Genomic DNA, 12,673 nt, shown 5'->3' on the forward strand with positions numbered 1-12,673 from the left:
TTTCTTAAAAGGAGGAACTAATGCATGCCAGAGCTGTGTCAGAATGACACTGGCAATGCGGGTCAGTCTTGGGGCTTGCAGCACGTGTTTATATTTGGATGAAGGACTAAATTTGGTTACCAACAAAACATTTTTTTCTGTCGTCCTTCCATCATTGCAGGCTATATTTTCACCATTTCGAGCCCAAGAAGGCTTTAGAGCAAGACGTGCCTTTAATTAGATATCATTTGTGTGTGTCTGCGAGTGCTGTGTTTATTTAGAGGGGAGAATGGCCGCAGAGATAGCCATCGCAGTTCTGGACGGGGGTTGGGGGTGGAGGATGGAGGGGTGCTGACCCGAGAGCATGGGGAGGGGAGTTCATCGCTTTCTCCATCCCACAGCGGCCCCTTTAGCTCGGGCCAGGCTTAATCTGGCCTCCCTCCCACCCACTGTCCCTCGAAGAGTCGGGCCTGGCCAATCACGAATACCCATGGGCACGCGTGCATGTTTATGTGGCCGTGAAGCAGAGCTGTGCTTTTTTTCGGCGGGTCCAGCAGGCCTCGTGGTGCTGCTCTTTCCCACACTGGCAAGCAGGGTGCAGCGTGGCGGTGGTGCAGCGTGGCGGTGGTGCAGCGTGGTGGTGGTGCAGCGTGGTGGTGGTGGGTGTGAGGGCTGCGCCCGGGCCAGGCTGGTGAAATGTCTGCCCTTGGTCTTGTTCTTGCGCTGAGACGGAGACGGAGACGGAGAGAGACAGTGGAGGGGAACAGAGGCATGCAGAGCACCAAACCGATCCAATCAAAATCCTCAACTGCATCTGTTGACTGGAACCCTCAGCCATGGATTTGTTGCTGTTACAGGGAAGGAAATGATTATTGTGGTGCTCATCAGTTAACACTCGCATGCTTTTACAATAACTTACTGATTAACGGCTGTGTAATACACATACCATATGTGGACGGAATCCTTTCAACTGACCCTGCGATGCCATGCATGACTAGCGTCTTGATCTCCGAAACTGTAATAGCAGGCTTCCATCGCTCGGTCAGTGTTTGCCCAGCGTCGGCCAGCTGGATGGCTTAGCTTGCCTTGGACATGGCTTCGCTTTCCAACTTTTCACTGCCCAAGTGTCTGACAATGGCCCCAGAGCTTTATTATTGCAAGAGGGAAAGAATGTTTGTCTTCCACGTGCATGTTTCAAGAAGGGGATTGATAAAACCCACAGGCAGTGTTATCAGATATCGCCTTGATTTCCTGGCCCTGTTGTACTGGACAGTTATGGTGTATGCATGTGGGCTTTTCTGTGTGTGTCTGCATGTGCATGTGTGAATGTGCGTGTGTGTGCGTGTGTGTGTGTGTGTGTGTGTGTGTGTGTGTGTGTGAGTGTGTGTGTGATACATAATGACATAGAGAAGTATCTGTGTTATTCTTGTGTTTTTATGTGAGTTTATGTGAGATTGTACATGTAGGGGTGTGTGGGTTGAGATGGAGAGAGAGAGTCAGAAAGGGAGAAAAGTAGCTGTGGCAGAGAGGCATATGAGTGTCTGAGTAGGTGTGCAAGTGTGTGTGTGTGTAAGTGTGTGTGTGTGCAAGTGTGTGTGTAAGTGTGTGTGTGTGCATGTGCGTTGAGTATGCGTGCGTGTGTGTGTATGTTTGTGTTTGTGTGTGCTTGCATGTGTGATTGTGTGTGTGTGTGTGTGTGTGTAAGTGTGTGTGTGTGCATGTGCGTTGAGTATGCGTGCGTGTGTGTGTATGTTTGTGTTTGTGTGTGCTTGCATGTGTGATTGTGTGTGTGTGTGTGTGTGTGTGTGTGTGTGTGTAAGTGTGTGTGTGTGCATGTGCGTTGAGTATGCGTGCGTGTGTGTGTATGTTTGTGTTTGTGTGTGCTTGCATGTGTGATTGTGTGTGTGTGTGTGTGTGTGTGTGTGTGCCTGTGTGTGTATGTTGGGGGTGTGTGAGAGAGTGTGTGTCTGTGTGTGTATGTTGGGGGTGTGTGTGTGCATGTGTGTGTGTGAGAGAGTGTGTGCATGTGTGTGTGTGTTGGGGATGTGTGAGAGAGTGTGCATGTGTGTGTATGTTGGGGGTGTGTGAGAGAGTGTGTGTCTGTGTGTGTATGTTGGGGGTGTGTGAGAAAGTGTGTGTGTGTGTGCATGTGTGTGTGTGTGAGAGTGTGTGCATGTGTGTGTGTGTTGGGGGTGTGTGAGAGAGTGTGCATGTGTGTGTATGTTGGGGGTGTGTGAGAGAGTGTTTGTATGTTGGGGGTGTGTTTGTGTGTGTGTGTGTGTGTGTGTGTGTGTGTGTGTGTATGTTGGGGGTGTATGAGAGAGTGTGTGTGTCTGTGTGTGTATGTTGGGGGAGTGTGAGAGAGTGTGTGTGTGTGTGTGTATGTTGGGTGTGTGTGTGTGTGTGTGTGTGTATGTTGGGGGTGTGTGTGTGTATGTGTATGTGTATGTGTGTGTGTTCATGTGTGTGTGTGTGTGTGTGTGTGTGTGTGTGAGAGAGTGTGTGTGTGTGTGTATGTTGGGGGTGGGGGGGCTGAAAGGGTGGTATGGTCTGGGGTGTGACAGAGTGCTGTCTGTGGGCTGTTAATCCCCTGTTTTCACACACAGCTGTTTCCTGTTGGGAGCATGGGCCAGGCCAGAGCTCTGTCAGACACACACATCACAGCTGAGGCACACAGGCCCAGTCCCCAATGTCACACACACACACACACACACACACACACACACACACACACACACACAGCAAAATTCAAGGCCACTGTCCTGATCTGAAACAATAGCTCTTTCCGGGACCCAATTCACCAGCTTTATTCATTTCTATGTGGGACCATGGAGAACCACTACAGAATGAGGGAAACTATGGATAGGTGATAGATGGATTGTTTCAAAATGTCCCAGAACAAATCAATTATCCAGGCTATCTATATGATAAATAGTGAAGTGAAGGTTATGTTTGCTGGACTAGCATTCTGGTCACACCAAAGAAGAAGAAGTCATATTAGTCATGTGTGCACCTTTGGTCTGCTTGAACAGTTGAGTGAATTAGCTCTAGAGACTTAACTCTTTTAGCCGACCCCCAAATTTTTCATATTCTCCATCCCCTGCAGCCAACCTAAACAAAATCTTCAGATGGATTGGGGATTTGTCAAGCACATTTTTCATATGCTTTAATGTTTTTTTTAAAGATGCTTAAGCTATATAGTACGTTGCAAACGGTCAGTTCAGGTCAGATGGTTAACATTGGCAGTTGAAGTCATGGTGAATTTATGGTGTGGGTATAGTCTCATCATCCCTCTTCCCAAATATGTTTGAGAATGTGTCAAATCAAAAACTGCTTTTAATGTGTTCTGTTTATTGAAGTATCTGTTTTTATCTTGGGTTTTTTTTTCAAATAGTTATGAAATGATGGAGGTTGTGTAACACATGTAAAGGATAATTATTCTTTATCTTTTTTTAGAGTGAATCAGTTAAGTACTTCCTGGACAACTTAGATCGCATTGGGGAACTGGTGAGTCAGCTTTGTGCAATATTCCTTTAATAAATGGGACACTTATAATCTCATAGTTACTGTTGTACCGTCAAGAACAGATTAAAAACAGCAGAACACATGTATCATCATTGCACATGTGGGAACTGCCAAGAACATTCTGATGACACAGAGATGAATGTCATGAATATGCGTCAGTGCCACTTGATTATAATGATGTTTTTGTTTTATTCATCTTTGAACTGTAGTTTTATAATGTATTCACAAGTGACCTCTTTTTGTAGTGAATCTTTTACTCCCAACATACCAGACCGTGCAAAGAGGCAGTTTGAGAGTGGTAGCAAGGTGCTCTGTGTTTTGCTCACTGAGAGCATGGAGTACTGCCCACCGTGAGGCAGATGTAGCCCTAGATTGCTAAGAACAGCAACTAGAACATGAGCCTAAGTCTCAGAGGGATAGTGAAAAACAGTGAGACTTTAATATGGGTTGTTTAGGCTGTCTTGGAAACAGCATCCAAGTGCCAAAAATAGTCACGTGAACTGGGAGGCAGGGCACAGGCTTTCAAATGGAAATTTACATGGAATATCATCCTTTCTCCTCTCCCAATTTGGGTGCCATGCTCATGCAACAATAGACATCAAAATGTACTTACCCTATATTTTTTACCCTTACATTTCGCAGACTCCAAAAACATTCAACACTGCAAATATTCACATTTCTGTGTATGACCTTCTTTTCCTGTCTCTCGCCTGGTCTTTGTAGAGCTACGTCCCAAGCAGGCAGGATATCCTCCTGGCCAGGAAAGCGACTAAAGGTATTGTGGAACACGACTTTGTCATCAAGAAGATCCCCTTCAAGATGGTGGACGTCGGGGGCCAGCGCTCGCAGCGGCAGAAGTGGTTCCAGTGCTTCGACGGCATCACCTCCATCCTCTTCATGGTCTCGTCCAGCGAGTATGACCAGGTCCTGATGGAGGACCGGCGCACCAACCGCCTGGTGGAGTCCATGAACATCTTCGAGACCATCGTAAACAACAAGCTCTTCTCCAACGTCTCCATTATCCTCTTCCTCAACAAGATGGACCTGCTGGTGGAGAAGGTGGGCCAGGTGAGCATCCGGAAGCACTTCCCGGACTTCCGGGGCGACCCACATCGCGTGGAGGACGTGCAGGCCTACCTGGTGCAGTGCTTCAACCGCAAGCGGCGCAACCGCAGCAAGCCACTGTTCCATCACTTCACCACCGCCATCGACACGGAGAACATCCGCTTCGTGTTCCATGCCGTCAAGGACACCATCCTGCAGGAGAATCTCAAGGACATCATGCTGCAGTGAGAGCAAGCTTCCTTCAGCTGTTGGGCTCTGGCAGATGGGCCTGTCTGACTGCACTGTATGTCCTCAACAAACCGCCCACCCACACACACACACACATACACACAAACACACACACACACGCGCACACACACACACACACACACACACACACACACACACACACACACACACACACACACACACACACACACACACACACACACACACACACACACACACACACACACACACCTCTCCTCACAAACCAGATTGCTATTTTGTCCTCCACTGATATTCTAGACGGAGACTAGAGCAAGTGTCCTGCCAGACCTGTGGACACTCTAGTGTGATCTCCATTTACAGTGTTTGACTTCGAGATGAATAAGGACGACACACACTATTGAGTGATTTTTATTTTAGATGATTGAGGAAATGTTTAAAACACCAGATTACCAATGTCACTCCCTCACAGTATGAGCGATATGTCACAGCTTTCACATTTAGGATGGGTCACTTTATTATCTTGCTGGAAATGATGTTGTCAAATGTTTTTTGGACCAGGGTAACATCTTCTCTTGCAGTTCAATATTCAGAGCAAAACACTGAGCTATTAATTGTATATATGCATGTGAATGGAGGTTTATGTATGTAATCTACGGTTGGCAACTGTGTGTGTGTGTGTGTGTGTGTAAAAGGAGGAAGGTTGTCCTTTCCATTGTACTGACTGATTCAATGTTGTTTTGAGGATGAGACAATGAAATTACAAGGACATTCACCAGGGACGTCCTGTATTACCAACCAATCAGATTTGAGCAACAGTTCATGTCTCCCTCTTAAATTAAGAATACTGCCATGGTAATTGTTGGAAAATATCCAGAGATTTGCCTCATAATTGTGTTTTAGTAACTCAGAGAAAGGGAAGGTCATTTTATGTAGAAAAAAAAAAAAGATCAGATTATTGGCTGTGTGGTGCAAATCATATTCAGATTTGGGGAGTTGCTGTACGGTATGTATAAATTCACAGCTCCGGTATGTTTTGCTAACGGATGAAACTCGAGCAGTGCCCAAGGAATTTGCACTGGCTCCCTTCCAGCAGTGTCAGTATTACGGAAGGCAACAAAAAGCTGTTCCGATATCCTGTTGCACTGAACATTCCAACTGAGCTGTTTTTGAATCTTGAGACATCGTTGATGTTTTTCATGTCAGCTGTACATTTTTTTTTCTGATTACAAAAGTGAGTGATGAGTGAATCACTTCAGTTGTTGCCTTTAACAGTGGTTTCCCGAAACATCCTACAAATTGGTGGATTCCAGCAGCATTAATTCTGCCCTCACTTATATGTAAATAAGCAAAAAAGGAGGTTTAATGAATGAGTTTCAAGTGTTTTCATCTTTGAATGACTGATTGTTTTTGTGTGGAGGAATAGCCAAGCAGTGACAACTCTTTGTTGATACTGGCACATCTGTTCTACAGAACAGACTGACGCAGCTGGTCAATATATCGATGGAATATGTTTGTAAAAAGAGTATTATCACTGAAATGCCCCCATCACCACTTCCAACAGAACCACTGTTGTGTCTCCCAACAGCTCCACTGCACTGTGTTCTTGTGCTGATGTGTTTGAGGGGTCCCAAGGAGACGCTGGGCCTCTACCGCTCTCTGAAAATTGAATTGAAACTCCTCAAAGGCTTCTCTCCATTTATAGTGTAATTGAACTTTCTCTAGGCCTGTACCGCTCCGAAAATTTAATTGAAACTCCTCAAAGGCTTCTCTCCATTTATAGTGTAATCGAACTTTCTCTAGGGGATTCTTGGGGAAAATGTCCTGGAATTAGCCAAACAGTATAAATAGTCCAAAATATGCTCTCTCTCTCTCTCTCTCTCTCTCTGTCTGAACTGCACCGATTTCTCAGGGTGAGTGTGATTCTGAGGAAAGCGGGAAGCAGGAGACAACGCAGACAGGCAGAGTGTGCACCGCAAACGGCAACTCCCAGAGATGCGCACAGATGTGGGGGTCACCCCATGTGGGCCCCAGGGCTCTACCATGCCTCTGTTTTAGTCATTAGAAACAGCCTTGACTGATTCATACACTCCTTGGTCAGCAAGCGTTAGGGTTAGGGCTTAAAGTCATCGGTTTGGTTTGGTTTCTGCTAGCTGTTGATGTTTTAAGAAGAAAGCGCACAGTGGATTCTACAAGTTAGACATGGCACCAGTGTTGCAAGATTTAAGGATGTTATGTTGATGATTATTCTGGGTGGTCTCCTCTTGTGTCAGAGAAATATTCCAAAGCAGTGTGTATTGGATATCAGCTCAGATAAAATGCTGTGCTCTGTCTCTCTCACTATCAGTTAGCTAGCATCAGGCCAACGTCTCTACACCCCTCCCTCAAAACCACTGGTGTGTCCACAGGAAGTAGTCCGTTCTGGATCCAAACGTGTGTGTCTTTCTGTGTGTGTGTGTGTGTGAGAGAGAGAAAGATGTTTGATCTCAGCCTTCATGGCCCCGCTGTGTCCTAGGAGAGCGATACCCAAAAATCTAAATCCACATGTTACATCCTGCTGCCTGAACATATTCTGTACAGTTTCAGCAATTACACAGATTTACTCCTTAAATATTCACAACGATTCTATAATGCTGCGTCACACACAATGCCGTGAAGTGCACTTCTTTTCTGCTGTTGATTAAGCTTGATTGTTGATTATTTTTGTATTATCTGTAAACAATGTGTGGTTTCATCAGTTACAAAGATTTGACATCTTAAAAATATTTTGCTTAAAGCTTTGTTGGCATGCTAGCAAAGTTGCCCTACTATCTATAGCAGCTGGACCAGGAGGGGATGAGGACAATATCTGTTCCTGGATCAGTGGTTAGCTGGATGCAATTTAACTAATGTGCCACTGAGGAAAAGGAAAACCCCTCTCTGAGTCTGTCTTCCCCCTCCCCCTATCGGCTCTCACATCTGCCCTTTGGACCAAATACAACCCACAGTCGGGTTAGAGAACTGGTGGTTTGCGCAATATGAAAGTTTCGTGCCTAACGCAATAGCTTTGAAAAGAACCGGTATGTCAAATCAAGTGTGTGATGGGGATGGGGTCACGCTGTCCCAGGCACAAGGTAAACCGGGTTGTGGGGATGTTCCTGACACAGTAGAGGACTGCATGGAGGTCTGTCCTCCTTGGGGCAGATTTGACAGCCCCTGTCTCCTTGTTTTATGTGATGGAGTTGCTGAGTAAGTTGCAGGAATGCATTATGACAGCTGGTGCACTCCACTCTGTAATGATTGCTCAGACTGTTTCATGTGGAAATGTTTTGATGCTCCAATAATCAACTTTAATTCCTCCCCTAAGGGAATTAGTCAGAATACTGTGGTTACTAACCGTCGTCAATGTTTTATTTTTAATCTGTTTGTTTTTACCTTTAGTTTGCTGTGTGCTCCATGACCTTACAAACCTAACATAAGTGGTAATTGTAAAAAGTGTGCAGACATTTACGATTGACTGTATTACAGTTGTTTTGTATATAAGAATTGTATAAAAAAGCAATAAACGTCTTTTATGTTATGTGGAGTGTTGATCTGAACATCTGTTACTTGAGTTATGAGGCCATCTAAATGAGACCCAGATCCAGTGTGCTCTGCACTTATCAGCATGTCTGAACTATATCAAAACAACTACAACAACTACTCAGCCAGATTCTCACAGACATAGGATGCTCTTCTGCCTCTAGACACTGACAGCTTCTGGTGGCAATTAAATGTTTTCTTAGTCAGCAGAACGGAGAATCTTGTTTAGCTCAGTAGATGGTTGCTTTTGTTTTGTTTTAGAGAAAGACAAAGAAAAAGTGAAGGAAACTCTGCATGCATTTCCTGGGGACGACTTTGAAAACAAGTTCAAACAGGAAAAACAGATGGTTATGCAAGAGTTAACAGGCACAGGAAGTGCTATTCTCAAGTGGGCACTATCCCCAGCCAGTTCCACATCACTTGGTCGTTCAGATGTTAAATGTTGCCTTACATCACCACCTCCATGTGCTTGCGACCCTTCAATCACTCATCTATTTCCAGAGCCATTGTCTATCACATCGCCATGTTCTCTTTTTATTGTTTCCTCTCATCTCCAGGAAATATTGAGTTTTTTCTCCCCTTTTGCTTTTGACCAAAGAAAAAAAAAAAAATCATCATGTAACCTCAAACAATCTCCAGTTGGAGTAAAATAGACACAAAGGCCCTTTCTCTAAATCGCTTGTCTTATTTACATGAGTAAGACTCATGACTCTTGTTATCCTAACATTTCCTCTGGGCTTCATTTGATTGGACTTAAAACTGAGCTGTGATATTTAATGCACTATCATTGCAAGCAGCTGTTGTAGTCTGTTCCCGGTCAGGCGACATTAAAGAAGGCTACTGTTTCCCTTGTGAAAATTAGCCAAGTTTAACCAGCAAACTTGTAGTGTCTCACTAACTATAACATGACATGAAATAAAACATAACAGAATAATGTTTCTCTCCGACTCTAAGCAAAGGGACATTTCAGAGCATGCAGTGTCTTTCACTGTACGTGTACAATGTGGACTGGGATTCAATCACAGAGAAAAGTCATGGTTAACAAAAGTGTACAGAGGTGAAATGAAAACCATGTGGAGTCAATTACTGTTCTGAAAAGGATAAGATGATCATTCCTTTTGGGACTGTTCAGAAACCCTTGTTTCAAAGTGGGATATCACAATGCATCTCACACCCTTCCCACATATTAGACAACAGCCCCCTCTACTGGAGCACAGAGAAACTGCATCCTCCTGTGAGCACTTCCTCACCTGAATGTTAGGGGGTAAGCGTGTGTGTGGAAAGCTTACTACCCATGGGAGGCACTGGGGCTAACACCTGACCTCCTAGAGTTAGCATTCCATTGACCCCCATTCATTTTTTAGCATCATTTGACATCAAATATCTTTACTTATGATCTCGTTTGTATTGGTCCTAATACCCTCCTGAATCATATACTAAAAGTCTACCGCCGTAGATGGAGTGAAACATATTTTTTTCGAGATTAAAGTTGTGCCCAACACTAAGTAAATTGAGTAGAATAGGGGGAAATTTTCAATTATATCACTATAAAACTTTTTCAGTTGATTAGTGACATCATACCAAAGAAAAAATGTATTACACGTTTTTGAGTTTTTATGTTTATATATGGATATTAGGCATTTATTCATAAAATGTACCATAATTTGAATATATTACAAAACACACAATCTGAAAATTGGATGAAGCCAGATTAAAAATCTGTTAAAGCTCAGAGACCTGGATGGAAATGGTCATCGGTTTCCTGGGCATACAGATCACTGAGTGCCTTTCATGGTCCCTGCACTTCACCTAGATAGATAGATAGATAGATAGATAGATAGATAGATAGATAGATAGATACTTTTTTGATCCCCAAGGGGAAATTCAAGGTCTCAGTAGCATACAGACATCACACACAACATGCACTTACAGCAGAAGAAGTAATATACAAATAAAAAAACCTGTATCCTCAAGAAGGCACAGCAGTTCTTTCTGAGGAGGCTAAAGAGCTTTGGGGTGGGATCAAAAACTCTGGTGAACTTTTTTCGCTGCACTATTGAGAGCGTCTTGACTGGATGCATCACAGTGGCTGGGGAACCTGTCTGCCCACGATCTCAAACTGCTGTTAACGACTGTCAGGACTGCATCCAAAATCATTGTGGCTGACCTCCCTCAGCTTCAAATGAGCTATCCACACGCTGTCAGAGCAGGGCTGAGTCCATCATCAAGGATGCCAGCCATCCAGCTCACTCACTCTTCTCTCATACGCTACTGGAGCATTACCACCCACACCACACGATTCAGAGACAGTTTTTTTCCACAAACTGTCAGAATCCTAAATGTACATGTCCCATGTCCATGGGCCTGCCGTTTTATGTATATAATTGTATAGTGGGTATGTGTGTGTGTGTTTGTACAGTAGCCTATGTATGGCTATGTTTATGGGTAGTATGGCTATGTGTGGTACTGTACAGTCTTATTATCTCATATAGACTCTCCAGCTTCAACTCCCTTTATTGGACATGCAGGACATACGAATCAGAGAGATCTTTTTTGCTCTTTTTTTTTCTAATAATGTAATTTCTTTAATAATTTAACTGATAATTTGATAATAAATTCAATTAGATTAGATTTGATTAGATTCAACTTTATTGTCATTTAGCAGAGTACAGGTACAGAGCCAATGAAATGCAGTTGACATCCAACCAGAAGTGCATTAAATACCAAAGTGCAGGTTGAGTACAGCATTCTGTGCAGTTATGTGTAGACAATAGAGATTATAGAGATTATTGTACAGTTGGATAAATACAGGTTTTCCAGATGACATACAATGACAGATAAGGAGTATAGAGGGTTATGTTATATATTATTATAATAATATGATAATAATATATATATATAATTAAGAACAAAATTAACGTTAAGAACAAAATTATTCATACCCCTGGCAAATATTGATTTAATGTTGACTTTCTCTTGACCAATGTGTTTGTTCTTCCTGCAAATGTCACTGTCACATGCCAAAAGGATGTAAAACAATCCAAAATTATGAATAAAATAATGAATAATTTTGGACATGCCATTTTTCATAAAAATTTAAAAAAAGATGAAAACGCTTCTTTTTTGATTCCATGTTTGTCCCACATTGTCTTGCAACCTTTTGGCATGTGACAGTGTAATTTTCAGTCAGAACAAACAAACAAAAAAAAATCAACATTACAAACAACAACAAAATCAACATTAAATCAATACTTGCCAGGGGTATGAATAATTTGTTCTTAACTGTATATATATATATATATATATATATATATATATATATATATATATATATATACTGTATCTATCTATCTATCTATCTATCTATCTATAAACACACACATACATGCACACACACACACACACACACACACACACATGCAGGGTTGGGTCAGATTACTTTGAAATGTAATCCATTACTGACTACAAATTACATGGCAATTTTTGTAATCAGTAACGTAATCAGGATTACAAAAAACATGTAACGTAATCTGATTACTTTAGGATTACTTTTAGATTACTTCAATAAATATGTCCCTTAAGTAAAAGACACCACCACTGAATTGATGAAAGAATTCTCATTCTATTTTTCTGTTTATTATTTCATTACATCTAAGAAATCTCTTTGCTCTGAGTAAAGCATTCCTGTGTGAATTAACTGATCTTTTCTTCCAAAAATCTTAATGTAGCCCCTTGTTTTAGTGTTACCATTTACTTTGAGGTCACCAGGTCCCATTGTCTGAAAAACACCCAAAACTAATACATTTCTATAGCTATTCTCCACTTTGGGGGTGGTATTTTGGTGGTTGAAATTTTCCCCATCCCAAAATCGATCACTTAGTCATCATGGATGTGATCATGGATCACTATTCTCCAAACATGCACAACTCAGCTTAACCTTTATAAGGGCACACCTGGACAATGAATTTAGCTTTAGCTGGATTTTTTTGACCCAGGACATGGCCTGAGATCCATGTCCATTTCAATTGTGGGGGTGAGACAATTATTCCTTTGGGATGTTTTTCAACCAGGGGGACCTGGTGACTTTCTCAAAGTAAACGGTAACACTAAAACAAGAGGCTACATTAAGATTAGGAGGAAAAGATCAGGCAGTGTGCCGACAGACCTGCCCCAATAGTAAATAAGTTAGTAAGTAAGTATAGATACTCTTTTGATCCCGTGAGGGAAATTTGGTCTCCCAATCCGCGAATTAGTGAAGCACAATGAGCACACAGTGAGGTGAAGCACACACCAACCCGGAGCAGTGAGCTGTCTGCTACAACGGCGCTCGGGGATC

The 12,673-nt window shown here is 42.7% G+C and overlaps 1 protein-coding gene across 3 annotated transcripts in view; it reads left to right on the top strand.

The window, feature by feature from the left end:
* gna12a (guanine nucleotide binding protein (G protein) alpha 12a) overlaps positions 1-8,335 on the top strand; it is a 34,551-nt gene extending 26,216 nt beyond the window's left edge. For all 3 annotated transcript variants that reach the window (XM_076264925.1, XM_076264923.1, XM_076264924.1), the window contains 2 exons: positions 3,436-3,486; positions 4,228-8,335. In XM_076264925.1, coding sequence (XP_076121040.1) covers positions 3,436-3,486; positions 4,228-4,797 — 621 coding nt within the window. In that variant the 3' untranslated portion in view covers positions 4,798-8,335. The remainder of the gene's footprint in view (positions 1-3,435; positions 3,487-4,227) is intronic.
* Positions 8,336-12,673: the final 4,338 nt, after the last annotated feature.

Source organism: Alosa pseudoharengus, unplaced genomic scaffold, assembly GCF_046254945.1.
Source record: "Alosa pseudoharengus isolate Yale_2024_CS ecotype anadromous, Long Island Sound unplaced genomic scaffold, YU_APseudo_1.1 YU_APseudo_1.1_scf_4, whole genome shotgun sequence".
NCBI classification, from domain to species: domain Eukaryota; kingdom Metazoa; phylum Chordata; class Actinopteri; order Clupeiformes; family Clupeidae; genus Alosa; species Alosa pseudoharengus.